At 39.9% G+C, this 17,803-nt stretch overlaps 1 protein-coding gene across 7 annotated transcripts in view; it reads left to right on the top strand.

Annotated features, from left to right (window-relative positions):
* Rgs7 (regulator of G protein signaling 7) overlaps nucleotides 1–17,803 on the top strand; it is a 390,273-nt gene that overhangs the window by 365,655 nt on the left and 6,815 nt on the right. For 5 of the 7 annotated variants that reach the window (XM_052737711.1, XM_052737709.1, XM_052737704.1 and 2 more), the window contains 3 exons: nucleotides 2,918–3,104; nucleotides 4,215–4,304; nucleotides 6,646–6,726. In XM_052737711.1, coding sequence (XP_052593671.1) covers nucleotides 2,918–3,104; nucleotides 4,215–4,304; nucleotides 6,646–6,720 — 352 coding nt within the window. In that variant the 3' untranslated portion in view covers nucleotides 6,721–6,726. Of the gene's footprint in view, nucleotides 1–2,917; nucleotides 3,105–4,214; nucleotides 4,305–6,645; nucleotides 6,727–16,285; nucleotides 16,364–17,803 lie in introns of all 7 variants that reach the window. The other 2 variants (XM_052737706.1, XM_052737708.1) reach the window with 2 other exon arrangements.

Below are 17,803 nucleotides of genomic sequence, written 5' to 3'. Positions count from 1 at the left end.
CACAGCATGGTGTGTGAATACTGGGCTTCAGGGAGGAACCAGGTCACCGCCAAGCCCTTACTTCTGTTACACCTTTGCTATTTCTTGTGTTTAATCCTATGCCGTACTAATTTTCCCCCAAAGAAATTATAGACATGACCTCTTAGGGCTGAGGAGGTGGCTCAGTCAGCAAAGTGCTTGCCCTGTAAACATGAGGACCTGAGTTCGATGCCCAGAACCCATGTTAAAAACAAATCTGGGCTCGTTGACCAGCCAGTCTCACCAAATCAGTAAGCTCCAGGCCAACAAAAGACACTCTCTCAAAATTTAAGGTGAGGCTGGAACTGTAGTTCTGGGTAAAGCACTTGTGTGGCATGTGTGAGACCCTAGGTTCAATCTGTGGTACTTGGATTGGATTGCTGATATAATTCAAAAAGTCAAAATGCTTTCCCTGAGACCCACAGAGAAAAGAGAGAACCAACTCCCACAGGCATATCCACATTAACACCTCTCTCTCTCTCTCTCTCTCTCTCTCTCTCTCTCTCTCTCTCTCTCTCTCTCTCTCTCACACACACACACACACACACACACACACACACACACACACACACACACACACAATCATACACCCACTGATAATAAAGAAAATGAAAGTAAAGAAAAATAAAGAGGATGGCACATTCAGGAACATGTACACACAAATATTAAATGTTCCATATACATATGTATTTCTTGAGTTGTCTATTGTATGCCTCTCATGTTACTTTATTAAAGTAGATAAATGATAGAAAGACACAGCTGCGAAAAGCATTTTGAATTCCCAATGTACACTATGTTTTATACATACTACTTCTCTGAGTATACTATATAGTGTTTTGCCTCCATTATTTCTGACAAATATGAATCTAATAATCAAAATATGCATGTATTTGTTCTTGCCTTATTTCCTAGATAATCAAAACATGTCTAAGTCAGATCAGCATCCTGTACAAGGTCAGAATACACTAAGTGACATTTTTGTTTCTTATGAACCAATATGAACCTCCTGCCTACCATTCCCCAAGTCTAAACAATACCCTAGCTTCCACTTAAGTATCCCTCTCCCACACCAAAGGCATAGTGATCCAGAGAGCAAGCAGGGCTGATTTGCAGTCAAATGACTCTCAGCACATCTTTGTCTAAGCAGAAGCAGTCCCTAAACTACAGAGTCTAGAGGGACTGCTTCCATGGGACTGTGCCACTTCAGTTATCAGGATGGGAAGAGTCAAGAGATGCTACTTACCCATCTGCTTACTCCTGAAACACACCCTCTTCCATTGCCAACTTTTTGCTAAAACAATATGGTAATAGCAAGGTTTATCATTAACCATGTAAAGTTGTGCCAGGCAGTTTGAGATACCCTTTATGTAACTTATATCATTGAACTAGTCACTAGTTCCATTAGTTACTATTGGTACCCCTGATAGATGGGCTTTTCCATGCCACTGTACTGATGAGGAAGTCATGATATGGGGATGTTAGGGGCCTCCTTAGAATCCAGCTGCTATCAGGTGAAGAGTGGGATTAAAATTGGTACCCTCTCCATTTTAATTAGCTAAGCCAGCAGTGCCAATGATAATGATAAAAGTACAGAAGGTGGTACTGTTGTTAGGGAAACGGTGTGATGGAGCTGTTGTGAGAACGCCATCTGCTCCAGATTTTCCTGGGCCAGCCTTCAGTAAATCACCTCTTTACATCTTCACTTCCCTCTTCTCTAATGTGGAGAGTGCATCACGGTGTGGATGTTGTAAGGACTGCAAATACTTGGAATAGTACCTGCACCTGTATACGGGTATACATGCTCACATTAGCACTTCAGCACTTGCCTTCTTTACCCTTATTTTCAGGTCCATTTAATTTCTGATGTCAGTTCAGGTAGAGCAACTTCCCTGGACCCCCTTTTTCCTTCCACATGCCTACATGTGTCAGGACTCTTTCTGGTTCAGCATTCTCAACTCTCTAGTGTGTACGACCTACAGAAACTCCAGTGTACTTCCTAGCATTGCAGCTGTTTCAGTAGGGATGTTTTTCTTTGTTAGTGCTCTGTTTGCAGATAAAGCCCTTCCTGTGGTGCTTCAGTGAAAGTGAGACTATACAGGACCAGGGCTCTGGCACATCTGCTTTTAATAAAGGCCAGTGAAAATTGGTGATTTTCAATCTTTCCTTCTAAAGGACTTTTTGAATTACTGGGGAGGGAGAAGCATATAAAATCAAGAGTTAGGGGACTGGAAAGATGGCTTAGAGGTCAAGAGCACTGACTGCTCTTCCACAGGTCCTGAGTTCAATTCCCAGCAACCACACGGTGGCTCACAACCATCTATGAGATCTGGTGCCCTCTTCTAGCCTGCAGGCACACATGCAGACAGACCATTGTATACATAATAAATACATTAAAAAATAATAATTCTGTGTGCAAACAGGGCCTCCTTAAAAACAAAACAAACAAACAAACAAAAACAAGAGTTCAAGATCATCTCTAGCAACATACGAAAGTCAAGACCAGCCTGGGCTACATGAGACCGTATCTTAAAAAATCAAAAATAAGCCGGGCGGTGGTGGCGCACGCCTTTAATCCCAGCACTCGGGAGGCAGAGCCAGGCGGATCTCTGTGAGTTCGAGGCCAGCCTGGACTACCAAGTGAGTTCCAGGAAAGGCGCAAAGCTACACAGAGAAACCCTGTCTCGGAAAAAAAAAAAAAAAAAAAAAAAAATCAAAAATAAAACTAACAAAAAATAACTTTTAAGCCTTTGAATATGACTCTTGAGAAAAAAAAAAGGAAGCTAGTATGAGACTGATATTGGAATCCCCAGAGAAAATGAGCTTGCTAGAGAAGTGAATGAACATTACAAGAATTCCCAGGTGTGCCTTTGTGGCTCAGAGATCTTGTGGTGTTTTGCAGGTTCTGGCTGGCGGTGGAGGACCTGAAGAAAAGGCCTATCCGAGAAGTACCCTCTCGAGTGCAGGAAATATGGCAAGAATTTCTGGCTCCTGGGGCCCCCAGTGCCATTAACTTGGATTCTAAGAGTTATGACAAGACCACACAGAATGTGAAGGAACCAGGACGATACACGTTTGAAGATGCTCAGGTCAGTCCATGGTCTAACCTCTCAGAGCCATGAGGCCAACAGTTCTGTGCGCTGTTTAAATCTCAGGTAACTGGACACAAAATAAGTTTCCCTGATTGAGGACAGAACAAAGACATTTCAAAGTAAGTCATCTTTTAACCCTTGGGAATGTTATTTTTTTAAATATAAATTCAGTGTTTGTACGTGAAAATTCCATGGATACTCTCGCATTATGCGTAAACTCTAACACTAACTGATGCTTTCACTAGACTTAGAAGACAATGGAACATATGAATTCCCCCAAACTGCTGCAAACAGAGCAGAACTTCCCAGGTTTGGATCAAGTTGGAGTTAAATGAACATATTCTTTTCTTTGCTTGTCTCCGTTGTCCATCAGCAGCCATCAGTAAAATGCAAGAGAGGCTAGGGCATAGCTCGTCAGTAGAGCACTTACGTAAAGTGCATAAGACTTGATCCTCAGTCCAAAGGGGAGAGAAGAGAGAAAACTCTGCACACTTATTAGGAACAGATGACTAACCGATCACCATATAAGAAAAGGAAAAGCACATAGGTTTGGAAATTTGTCATTTTACTAACCCAACAATTAATTTCAGACTTGAGCTTTGAGCAAATGTAAGTGTAGAAGATAATTCATCATGGAATTGGTCCCAAGAGTGAGGTCTACTCAGGCTTCCTAGCTCTCCCAGCTGCTGTGGGTTCCGAGAGCCTCCAGGAAGACTGCACAGTCTTGGTGTCATATTATCCACTTTGGGCTTGGAGTCATCTTCAAGATAACAGATTTGTTTCAATTCTCAAATGTTCCACATAAATTGTCACATTGATTTGAAGTTATTTCTGATGTCCCCCTGACTAAATTCTATGATTAAAATGATCACATATGGTTTCTCCTCCTGAGTAGCTCCCAGCCCAATGTAAACATTGATCTGGAAAAGAAATGATGGACTAAAAGATCCAAATGTCCTGTGAACATAAGGTGTTCCTATTAGCACTACAATTGCTATTTTTAGCTACTCCCCCATTTGTTCTTTAGCTACCTGAGTGTCCTCATCATAGTGCCTCGTTCTTTCATTAAACTGATAAAGGAGCCCTTCACCCATTCTCTCTTTCCAGGAGCACATTTACAAGCTGATGAAGAGTGACTCATACCCCCGCTTTATAAGATCTAGTGCCTACCAGGAACTTCTACAGGCAAAGAGAAAGGTACTGGTTCTTTGTGACCTCTCTTGACCTTAGTTCCTAGTTATAATTAATAAGAGTAAATATCTCTGCTGGGCCAGGGTTTCAAAAAAATGGTAAGTATCCATTCTCTAAGACCTTTCCCCTAACCCATCCATTTCTAAGGGTCATTTAAGTTGGTTTTGTTCCTGTGTGTTGATTGCTCTGTGTATCATTTTTTGGTTGTTTTTGCAGATGTCAATGCTTTACAAAGGCTATTAGGTGCTGTTTTCATGTTTAATATTAATCTTTAGTATTTCTAGTTAAAAGAAATGAAAAACTCCAACTAGAAAAAAGTCAAGTACTGAAACTCGAAGGTGGTTTGGCTTATTTACAAAGCTAGCATGTATGTTTATAGCAAAATATAAACTTAAAAAAATATAAACTTACTTTTTTCAAGGATAGCTGCTAACATGCTATAATGTTGGCAGATGAATATTTTCATTTGACTTATATCCCAAACTACTTAGTATCTTGATAACCTATTTCAAACTAAGATGATAAGCAAACACATCTGGGAAGTAATAGTAGTAGTAGACTTCACTAATTAGTTAATATTTGTAATCCAAGTCTTACTATACATAAATGCCTTCTATGACCAATGTAACAATGAATAGAAAATCTGTAGAGAAAAATCAACATTATTCATTGTTTTTAATGTAAAAAAAAAAAGCCCATAGATTACCTTTCTAAGATTTAGCTACAGTTCTGTTAATTTATCATTTAAACTAATGTGAATTTTTTTCATAGCCCATTGCCTTTACAGATAAAAATAGTTGCAAGTGGCTATATTGCCCAGTGTGGCAATCGTTGATGTTTAAAATTAATTTTAATTAATTGAAACTACACAAATTTCTAGCCAACTGAAACAAATTTGGAGATACACAGGTCAGTACATGAACTAACCTCTAATCGCCACAAGGCTGACAGCTCTTTGCGGTGTTCAAAGTTCAGGTAACTAGATATAAAATAAGTTTCACTGACAGAGGACAGAACAAAGACATTTCAAAGTCAGTCATCTTTGAAACCCCTGGGGAAGTGCTCAATCTCTACAGCCAGAGGCTTTAATAAGAGACACAATCAAGAGACATATTCATCCTTTGAGCAAAATCTAGCCTCCAGAAATTCTCCATCAAATTAATATTATCAGCAAAAATTCAACCTGCATAGACTATTAGGAGTTGATTCTAAAGAAATCCCACTAAATTTTCAGATATGTAGGCTTTGCAAATGTCAGCATAAAAGCTTGCCTTATCTTTCTCATTTCCACTTACCTTGATTTTGCTTTAAATCGCACCATTTTGCTTGCTCGAGTATAATTTTGGGGTTTTGTGGTGAAATCACTCATGAGCAAAGAACCTGGATCCAAAGATGAGAAGCATCCCCTGGCAGCCCCATTACCATGTGGTCATGGGGTTCATACCTGGGCTTAGTGTAGCTTTACTTTACCATCCTGTCTTTTTCTGTTCTGTTTTTCTTGCCTTTTTTCTTTTTAATGTTCCCTTGTCTCCCTTAACCCTACCCCACACCACACATTTAAGTCTGGAAACTCAATGGATCGCAGAACATCATTTGAGAAATTTGCACAGAATGTGGTAAGTTTTTTTCTTTGAGGAATTACAAGTCGTTCTCTCCAATGAAAATTTCCCTATTGTTAGTCCCCTTGCCCACCTTGCATCCTTTGACACCAAAAGTATTGTCTTTATTTAAACCCATAATCCTGCTTCCTGCTTATCTTTCTCCCCGCCCTTTATAGAGTAGAAAAAAAGCTGTCATGCAGGACAACCGCATGGGCTGAACTAAGGTTTGGAAAGAAGTGTATAGCATGATGTATTCAACGAAGGAATAAGCTACTCTTTGTGTCTGTGTTCCATGTATCCTTTTCCTTATTAAGGATAATTGCATGCATTTCTCTGCTCTTGACCTCAGCTCTTCATTATGCTTAAAAAATGAAGACAATGCAAGTTGTGTGTCTTCAACCTTTAAAAGGAGAAAAAGATCAATTAAGCAGTTTGAAGCCAAGTGCCTATTGGTAGCAAGCCAATTTCCCTACCCTAAAAAAGACCCACCAGTTTCCTGCTCTTATTCTGTATTTTCCACAAACGTGTTGGCGATTGTTGCATTAATCTAAGAAACCAGTAGCTATCCTCCCAGAATGTTCTTAGCCTCTTGCCATGTGTTTTGGTGATATATATTTGTTCGTTGGGTTCTCTTGTTATTTTTTATTTTATTTATTTTTATTTTTTTTGTACTGTGCCAGCGCCTTTGGAACTTTCTGACATTGTGTAAGCTCAAACTAAAGACTTCAACACATTTATTTTTATAGGGCAGAAACATCCCTATTTTCCCATGCCATAAAAACTGTACACCAACACTGAGGGCCAGCACTAACCTGTTATGAAAAGAGGTAGAACAATCTTGGTTTCTACTCAAGTTTGTCTGCATCATCTGTGGAGTCGTGTGGTTAGCTCCATGCTGCTCTTTGTATGTGTACGTGTGTGTGCTGTGGCTTTTGCTGTGATGGTCAACTTCAGTGGAGTTATGTGTGCTGAGATATAAGCAACCTGAATTCAACAAACTCAATGTTTATTTTCAGTTTCCTCCAAAGATCCACCACTCAATGGGAAATGCTAATCTGCTCTATATCTGTTATGACAGCATAGATTATTTGAAAGACTTTAAACAGCTACATAGACTTTGAACAGTCAATGTGATTGCATCAATTAAAAGGATAGAGAATGAAGAGTTCCAGGAATTAATCATAGTACACACTTCACAAAGCTTTAGCTATCTCTATTGGAATCTCTGTCCCTTAACAGAGGGTTTCCTTTTAAAATATCTCATAAGTCACAATGGAGAAAGACAATGACAAAATATCTCCCCAAGATTTTTACTGGGAAAAGAAGCCATGACCTATCATCAGGTACTCTGTGTACTGCTAAAGAATTATTTAAAGTTAATCCCTTTCTGATATAATGTGGAAAGAATATGTTTTAAGATTGTAATGGAAGTTTCTGTGATAGAATTTAAAATAGTAACATGACTTGGGGGAGATGGAAGGAAGATGTAAAATACCTTTTCTCCAGCTCCAACTCATATCTGACCCACTTCCATATTTCTGAAATTGTACTGCATGGTCCACACTGGACACCTTAAGAAAAGAAAAAAAAAAACAGTAAGAAATAAGGGGAAGCTGGCCTTGATCAGCTCTCCCTTTCACCAAAATTGATACAGTTACCAGATAAGTTGCTAGCATCTTGGGGATCTGTAGAAGGAATGGAGAATAGTTAAAGTGCCTAGGGGTATCAACAAAATGTCAGTATGCATGGGGAGAGCTGAACCCCTTCTATTTGGTGCTATGTGTAGTTGGAGAATGCTCAGATGGAATGACATTTAACTGTTTAATTGGATGACTAGGACTCACTAATCAAGAGGGGCCAAACCCTCTTTAAAAGAGAGAGAAGGGGAGGCTAGAAAGGCTGAAGTAAAAAGTTCAATTCTCTCTCTCTCTCTCTCTCTCTCTCTCTCTCTCTCTCTCTCTCTCTCTCTCTCTCTCTCTCTCTCTCCTCCCTCCTCCCTCCCTCCCTCCCTTCCTCCCTCCTTCCCTCCCTCCCTCCCTCCCTCCCTCTCTCATACATACACACACACACACACACACATACACACACACACACACACACACACACACCTACATATAAAACATACTAATTACTTCCAGATATCCCTCAGAGAGCATTAATTCTTTTCCATCCGAGAATTTTTATTGAAATTCTGTTTGGTGTTGCTGTGAGGAAATCGTTAAGGAAATCAAAGGTCTCAGAATGAACCTAGAGTGAGTTCAGGCTCCATGAGCTGTACTGGGAATCATTAAATATTGACATGCTAAGTTTTTATCAGAGACTGTTATAGGATCAATAAAATAGTTTCAACACAAGTAAAAATAAGAGATTGGGGGAAGGTAGAGTTTTCATAAGCATTTCAATGGAGCCCTAGGTGCAGGTGGCTCTGATAGAGCAAGGTGGCGCCATGAAGGGCAGTATGCAAGTCAAAATGGAACAGAGGAAACAGACACCAACAGGTCTCACTGTGAAACTGGGGGAGATGAGATGACAACACCCATTACTGAGATTACTGATGACTTGCCATGGAACAGGCTCTGCACCAGGAACATTGTGTCCTGTCAATTAATCTGACCCTAAGAGGAGGGAATTATAGTGCATTTTTAGTCACCCATTTTATAGATGGAAGAAAAAGAATTGGGAGGTGCATCTTCAAAGAATATGATTTTCCCAAAAAGTCACATAGTGAAGGAGCTGGCTGTGACCAAAACCTTATTTCCTATTTGCCACCCCATCACAGCCTCCTCTCCAACTCAGATCCACTTCAGGGCCATGCTGATTTTAGGGAGTTCAGTTTATGTGTTTCCATACAGCACATTTGTAACCTGGGTGGCAAGAACAGATTCATGATGTTCCCCGCTCAGGTCAGAGTCAGTGTTTTGTAACCAGCATTTCACAAAGCCAAGGGAACATTCATTAGTTATCTGACCTACCAATCACCCCCCTCCCACCCCTGCCAAGCACATTGGAGGACCATCCTTACAGCAGAGTTGCATAGTAGTAGCTTCAGTGTTCTCAGGAGATCTCTTCCCAATCATATGTTCGTTTGTTGTGTGTATGCTCAACAATCCCAGGGTGCTTTGCGGCACGTGTTACCTTGCTTTTCCAGTGAGGCCACTTCCCCAGCATCTCTCTTTGTTGTGTATTATAGCCAGGATTGGAAGGGGAATTTGCTTCCTTGAAACCTATTATTCTCTACAGACTGTGTTTGTTCTTTCTGCTACGCCCAAAAGAGAGGATATGAGTATAACTCACATTTGTGCAATGCCTTCACACTGGCTTGTTTCAAGGGGGAAAAACAACCTAATTACCTGTGACATGCACTTTGGTTTCTCTATTTTTCTTATCATTAGAGAAATTCCTTAAGGTCTGTCTTTCAAAGTCACTGTGTCCTTTCGTGACCTCAAGTGTCACTCATACTAAGTTGGCTTTATCCTCCTCTCCTACGGAACCTGTGTTTTTACTAAGTGTGAACATCGTTTCCTACCCCCTTCACCATCAAGTGCATCACCACTTCTCCATCTGTTGAACTGCCATAACGCCTGCTTAGCACAGGAGCCTCACAGAAGAACAGATAGGACATAAGGTGGAAAGAGTGCATGAGGATTGATCAGCAATGCCATCTGTCAAGGTTCATAAATCATGTATCAGTGACTCATCTCTCCTTCACTTGTGTGAAGAGGAAATTGAATCAGCTTGGCTTTGAGTTAGAAAAGTGGCAACTGTAGAAATGAGTACTAGGGGATGTTAGTGACAAGTTCCCAGGGATTCAGCAAGCTAACCTCTTTTTGGAGGATAGTTTTGTTCTGTTCCAGTGAAGACAGTTATCTTTAGAGCCTTTCAAAGAATCGGTAGAAAAGCTGTAAAGGTCTTCTGAGCCATGCCATGCCCACTCCTGTGGCCTACTTGTGCAAAATGGAAGCACGGAGCTTTGCCATTACCTTCTGGAGACTGTAATTCACGGTCTGGAGCAGTGATAGAGACTCTGTGCCAGAACTGATTCTTATTTTGTGATGTTAGGGAAACGACCTTGTGCCTCACACATACTGGTTAATACTATACCACTGTAATAACCACATCAGGTCCCACTTTCTGAGACAGTTTTCACAGGAGGCTAGCTTGACTAGGAAAGGAGTTGATCTTTCTGAAACAAATCTTCATCAGCAATGTAGCCCAGTAGTCTAAATATTGACAGGATAAAACACAAACATGAAGCATTAAACAATGAGAAAGAGTCAAAACTTAATTACTCTTGAATGTTTTTTGTTTTTGTTTTTACTAAAGCTAGTAAGTTGGTTTTCTTTGTCAATTTTGAGATAGGGTTTCCCATCATAGCTCAGGGTTGCCCTTGAACTCTCTACCATCTTGCCTTTATCTCCTGAGTGACAGGGTTTCAATGGTTCACCACACTCAGTTGCAATGAAATTCTTTACCTACTTTTATGCAGAATCTGTGTTAGTGGCAAAATATTCTTCAGCCTTAGAGTTTGTCATGCTTGTTTACAGCCCAGCATGAAGTCTAGATCTGTGTCTTAGCATGTGAGTTTTTGAAAGCATTTCAGCTGCTGGACCCCAGCTTCCCCAACTATATATCTCACTACCCTGAATCAGATCTTCCCTTATTTGTTCATGGCCATTAAAGATCAAAAGATGATAGGTATCCTTCAAGTTAAATATAGATTTTCTTCTCTTGGTATATTCATTTAAAAATTGAACTCATTGTCTAATTGTAATATAACTGTAGAAGTAAACATTCTCAATTGCTCAATCTCATTCTAGAGCTCATTTTTTCCTAACACAAGCCCTCACACCAGCCATAGAAATGATCCATTCTGGTTGGCAGGAATAGACTTCTTACTTTCCTGTTTTCCAAAACACTCGTGTTATTCTTCAATGGCAGAAGCCCACCCCTGCCGACTGGTTCCTCAATCGCTGAAAGCTGTAGGCAATTTCCAGGGGTCTTGCCTTGTTTTCTAAGATCCCAGTCTTTGAATGAATGACTTTTAAGTTGGTTTTTATTAAACAATGTAAAAAATATACTGTATAATCCCCTCACCATGACTGTAAACATTTGGGGAGTTTGGTACTGTTATGCTGGGGAGTCAGGCCCTGAGTGGTGTTGTGAGCTCTATGTGTACAGTACCTTTTCCTGCCCATCCCTGGATGACTTCTGTTTAGGAGAGATCCAGAGCACTTCTGGTTGAGACTTGGCTGTTTAGGCTTCCCATCACCGTAAGGTGGCTGAGAACGATATATGTAGTCTAACCATTACAAATACTAGACCAGAAAAGTGACCTGGAAATCTAGCATGCACTTCTGTGTTACACTCCCACTGTTGCTGTATGGACTGTTAGACTCATCTTTAGACCATTTGTCAACGTTAACATACATTGTGTCTCTGTTGTATGACAGGTCATGTGCTTCTCCTATGTGCTTTTTTAAAGATAGCCAGTTGGACTGGGATGTCGCTTTGTATGTAACAGGGTTTTTGCTTGGTATATGTGAGGTTCTGGGTGCCACACTCAGCACCACAAAAACATTTCTTCAAATATAGATTAGCTTATTGATCCTTATTTTAGTTTTGCTCCCTGTTCACGATAACATATTCCATCACAAAGAAGCAGGGACAAAACAGTGAGCATCCAGAGAGCTTATCTTACAGATTGTAGTTCTAGCAAGGAAGTTGTAGCTACATCCATGAAGCCTGTTACATCTTTAATAAACACAAACATCCACCTTAATGAAGCTGACTGCTTCACATGAACACCCACCACATCATGCAAACAGACTAGAAACCAAGAGAGAAAACCTTTATGTTTCATGTCTATGCCCCTGTGAATTCACTGTAAAGAAGGTTTTGTGCACTTTTTCCCCCTCAGCTAAAGTGCTATGGCTTTTATTGCTCACGGTTGCAGGCACATTCATGTGAAAAAACCTGCATTAGATGTCCCTATGACACCTTGGATGGAAAACGCTTAGGAAATGGTCATTGGACCTCACAAACAGAAAGCAAACCTGATCAAGAATGAACGAATGTCTCCTCTTTCTTCTTTTATGGATCTTAAACCCATCTCTTTCATCATTTTCTTGGCAGACAAGGGCTATCCATCTTGTTTTAGTGTAACTGGTTGTGGTGATAACTTGCCTGAGAAAATAATTTCAGTTTCCCGGCAGCATGCTATAAATCCATTGCTGAAACGTTTCTGGACAATGTAGCCTAATTTAGTTTGGAAAGGGTAACTTTACCCTCCCCTGACAGCATCATTAGCTCAGAAACTGTCACTCAAGGGTGTACAAGCTATGAATTAGGTGTAATAGTGAATGTTTTGCCACCGAGTACCCACTGCACCACCAGAGGCTCCAAGGGAACACAGGTGTGACTGCTGAGCAATGTCCGAGTCGTTCTACAGGTGCCAGAGGCAGAGTTGCTACCAGAATTTTCTGCGTTCTACTGAGCGTGAAGCCCTGTTTTTGTGCTGCTGGTTGGGAGGCCTTAGGGAAGACCATCGGAGAGGCTTCTGAGATAAATGTATATAGTCAGTGGTAGTATGCCTTCGGCCACCACTGGGCTCTTTTCTTTAGCAAATAGTTGTTGAGTCCCTACACTGGGTAGGACTTTGCTCTCTGATTGGGAATACATAGATAATAAGACATGGTGCCTGCTCTGAGCAAATTTATAATTTGTAAGAAGACAGAGGTGACTCAGGTTACTCTCTTGCGATGCTGCTAGCATGCATATCTAAATCTTCCTATGGAAGCTGATTGTCCAGTGAACAGAAGGAGGCTCCCACCGACTTCCTTAGTGTGAGTCACCATAGTTACCCGGGAGTCCAAAGACGACAGGGAAAAGAAGGATTAGAGCCCATGGAAGAGACCTGCAAGATTAAAACTAAAAAGAGACCTGAGGACTCAACAGACTCGGGCCAGGACTAGTGTGGAGGTTTCAGTGGGAGCAACAGAACACAGGAGAAGGCAATCAAGGAGGCAGACTGTGTTCCCGATTTGCCCAGTGGATGCACACACCTTGGGCTGCAGATCATGGCAATGGGGAAGCTCAGAAATGCTACAGAGCAGGGGATCCTTCCATGAGATCAGTGGCTACTATCCTAACACACATATTAGGAGATTATGACTAGAACATGGCTGCTCAAGTAAGAGAAGGAAAGGAGGAAGAAAATTTGGAACACCAACAACATGTTTACTGCAACATTTGAAAGCCATATTTACTGGAAAATAAGATTAAACATCGAACTGTTTCATTTAGGATTCATAATTGTGGTAAAGCAGTCAATATTATTTTTCATTGTCACTGTTTTCTATTTAAGATTCTTGAGCTTAAATTGCAACTCTGATATGTCTTAAGTTTCTTATCATCTTATATCCATGCACTAAATTGTCACTGAATGAAGCAGAAAGATACAGCAATGTTTGTGTGCATAGAAGTACTTAACATCACAGCACCTGGCTACATACTTTGTAGAAAGTCAACTCAGCCTCAATCTTAATTATCTCATTTAGCTAAGTGGTATGCAACAGGATTAAATAAACAAAATCTCATCAGGGTTCTAAGGACGGTGGGTGTGCATATTCTCTTTTAAGTGTGTTTCATGTAGCTGGGGAAGTGTGAATAGAACTTCAGTAGATAAAGATAAGGCTCCTTGTGACATCCAATTTAATTGCCACTAACAGAAGAGTCAGGTTTCAATTATGTCTCCCTATGTGACTACTTACTTGACAGTTCTATCTTTTGGCCAAGACGCCTATTTCTCATTTTCTTTCATCCATTCTAAAACTACATATGGGGTCATATATGTTCCTTGACACTCCCTGTGAAACATTTTTCAGAAAAGAGAAAGGCACTTTGATGCTTATAGAACACTGTGGGGGCAATTTTTAACTCTTCTATCATTTGCGCTCATTCTTGGAGACCATTTAAAATAGCAAGACAAGAGACCATTTTGTAGAACTTGCAAGGCTTTGTGTACTTGAAAGTATTATGAGTTCATCTGTAGCCACCCCACTGTGGTTTCCATGCACCCTGGCAGACCACACAAGCAGCCTGGAATGGGCAAGATCAGCCGAGCGCAAAAGGCCTCACATTCTTACTGCTGCACCATTCTTGTTCGCCAGTGGTTGGGGTCTGAGTGACATGAACAATATTAGACAATCCCACATTCACTCATTATTCCTGTGACATCAACCAGTGAGAAGCCAACAATAAAACAGGATGTGGCAATGACTGTACCTTTAAAGTACAATACATCAACTATTATATTGTTTCTAGAAGGAGAAAAAAATGTTCATCTGTCCTTTGTTTTGTTTCTCCAAACTATACAGATGACTTTGGCATTAAAGATTGTTTTTTACTTTTATGTAATTCATGAACAACACACACACACACACACACACACACATACACACACACACACACTCACAATAGACATTGCTCAGTTACTGCAAAAGGGAACAGTAACCACCCATGAATTAGAGTGTTTGCTTAAAATATACATATTACTGTCTAATAAGAACATATTGCTAATGCCAGAAATAAAACAAAAGTCATTGGGAAATCTTTCTCTTTTCTAATTTTAAATTATAAATCTACAAGGTGTTTTGAGAAGATACTGAAAAGGATGGTATTGTGGTCATCTCAGAATTGCAAAAGAATTTAGCAGAATCTGCCCAGTCCCTGGGATCTTCTTCCATGGCTCACTGTATTGGTTGGCCCCTGACTACCAGAAACATGGTACATCTAGGTGGCAGAGGCATCAACTCCATCTTTAAGAGATTCCTCCTTGTTTCCAGGAGCATCTATTCTTCTGTGGTCTCCAAGAACCACCTCTACTTCTGCTTCCTGTAACAGAGCAGAGCAAATCAAACCCCTCGATTAGGTGACCACAGGGAATCACTTGATGTCATGCTGTATGTCAGCTCTTCCCAAGTTTTCTTTCTGTTACCCTTGGTTACAATTTCCAGTTCTACCTTTCTAAGTAGAATCCAAATTTCCACATTCTCAAATTACTGGTAGCCTAGAAAATGCAAATTCTGGGAGCTCATTTCCCAAACATTGAATTTAGAGTCATTCTCCGTGTGTCTCTGTCTCTGTCTATCTCTGTCTCTCCTAAACGGTTACCAGCATCTCGGGATAGTACGGTGCAAGGACTGTCACCTTAGCAGTGTTCACATTCAAGCTCTTCTTACCAAATATCAGTATTTCTCACTTTAACTACATCAGAGACCCTGCGAGGATTCCTGTAGCACAGCTTGATGGAAAACATCATGCCTCCATCCAAACCTCTTTAACTGATACTTGTGATGATCATGTTCCTGGCATGAAGATCATGCTCTGTGAGCCTCTGCCTTGCACAGGACAGTACCTCCACCCTCTCCACTGATCAGTGCTAAGCACAAAGACAGTGTCGCAGCTGATAAGCTGACCTCCAGTTGTGTGAGCTCAATTCCACAACCTCCACTGGAATTGTACATCATTGAGTCAGTTGTGTTTCTTTTTATGACTGTTATGGAATCTTTGCACTCATATATAATTTATTAACACATAAATAAAGTATGAAATGTGAATAAGAAAATGATATTTCTGTGAAAACTGAGCAGAACACTTTAAAATATTTGAGAAGGGAAAGGTGCCTTAAAAGTTGTCATTATGTAAAATCTGAGCAGGTCTTGCATCAGGAGGAAGGTTCTCCTGCTTTTTCTTTACTCATTTTCTATTCTCTCACTACCTCAACTGATCACTGATGTCTGCTCCAGTCCATCAAAAGCCCTCCTAGATCACAGCTCCTCACAACACTTAATATGTGACCCAACAAGATACCACCTCCCTGGATTTGTCTCCTGAACACATTTGACAATCTAACTGGAAAACTGCATTAGCTTTCCATCCCCATCCTCCAACCATAACGAAGTAAAATCGTGTGGTGCTTGAATAAAATGTTTGAAACATTGTTTTTCCTTGTGAGCTGTAGTAATGTTTTCTACTCTTGTCTTTTGTTTCTAGACTTTTTGTTTGTTGCTTATTCATTTTAATGTCAATTTGAATTTTTTATCTTCTTCCTGTTTTGCCCTGTTATTAAATTTCATAGTTCATCTCTGTCCTTGCTGTCTCTGCACTTATTTGGAGTATCTCTTGGTCAGTCTTTGGAAGATGATGATCAAGTTTGCATCATGCATGCATTCTCTCTGCATTCTATTAACATTTCGTTCAGACTAACAATGGAAATGCCCTGAAGCACTGGGAAGACCGCAGAAGCTGCCACTCTAGTGAACAGCACACCTTGGAGGTGGTTGTTTACCTAGTTATGAACTGCATCTTTCTCTGTCTCATCCACAGAGATGCCATGAAAGGCTGCTCCACGCCGTACTTAGCCCAAGAGCCTTTGTTTAAAGCAAGCTCCTGCCCTCAAATCTGGTAAACCCTTTCTAACAACTGTCGATACGCATGTCCAGACAGATACACAGCTAATAGAGTTGATGTACAGGAAGTTCTTCGTAAACAGTAACCAGAATAGAAATCTGCCATTAGGAGAATTAGCAAAGGACTTGGGCAGTTTTAATGATAAATGCAAATAGTTAATAAATATATGAGAAAACCGAGAGCCTAATGTTATTAATAGCCAAGTACAAACCAGAAAATAAAATGCTTATTGCTACAAAGGGGCTATGTTTCCTTCTATATTTTATATAGAGTGTTAGACAAGGGATGTGAAAGTAGATTCTGGGTGTGTTGTTACATACTTTGGTAACCCCACCTGTGCAGGTGGTTAAGGCAGGAGGATTATAAGTTCAAGGCCAATCTGGACCACTTGGTGAAATCCTGTCTCCAAATAAAATGAATGAAGACTGTGAGTGTAGAATGTTTGTATAGCATGCCTCAAGGCATGGATTAGAAAAATGGGGTGGTAGGAGAAAGGGAGGGAGGGAGGGGTAAAGGAACAGAAGGATGGGAGGAAGGAAGGAAGGAAGGAAGGAAGGAAGGAAGGAAGGAAGGAAGGAAGGAAGGAAGGAGATGAAAACTAGACAATCTTATACACTGATCCTACAAGTATAAACTGTTATTTTTTTCTAGAATAGAACTTGATAAAGTATTCTAAAAGCTTCCAAATTCTTGCACTTTAGATCAATAATTCAATTAAAGTAACTTAATCCTAATAAATCCAGATGTTCTGACATACATCATACAATTGCTAAATATAGAAACTCTGAAGGTCCAAAAATCGAAACTTTCTTAATCTATCAGGGCCTATCTACTGCATTATTGCACACATATTGAAAATTAGACTTAGAACAGTGGCTTTTGTGTTTTTCAATATCACCTGCATTTGACCCATTTGATTGATACATTTTACATGTGTGTCTACTATACATAAACACACACACATGTACACTATACTTGTGTATGTTGACTTTTTATGAATTAAAACATTTCACCAGCAGTAAATTCCTCTATTCGGTGTAATCCCTTGTGATATTTTCTAACCTAGTCTATGATATTTAAATTTTTCCTAAATACAGCTGCATCTACCTAAATTGATTTTGTCAAATATTAGTTGGAAAAGTTATTTTACAAGAAACATGTGTGACTGGGTGATTGATTAACATGAATCATTTAAATGTACCTGCTATAATAAGTCCGCATCTGTAGAATAATTCATTTTGTTTTTATAAAGCCCTAAAATGTGATTTTTAATTAAAAAAAGTTGAAAGGTATATTAGTTTGTAAATAACTATTCCTTAAGTTATATTGCTTCTTTCTTCCATTCATCTGTATTTTTATCTAATGATTGTCTACTTCATAATTTTAAGTAAGGAAATGAGATTATTTGGCTTATGATCTTTCTTAACCCATGTA

This window comes from Peromyscus californicus, unplaced genomic scaffold (assembly GCF_007827085.1).
Source record: "Peromyscus californicus insignis strain IS unplaced genomic scaffold, ASM782708v3 Scaffold_14__1_contigs__length_90479793_seg_2, whole genome shotgun sequence".
Taxonomy (NCBI): domain Eukaryota; kingdom Metazoa; phylum Chordata; class Mammalia; order Rodentia; family Cricetidae; genus Peromyscus; species Peromyscus californicus.
The sequence above is the reverse complement of the archived record's forward strand: the minus strand, read 5'-3'. Positions and strand labels throughout refer to the sequence as shown.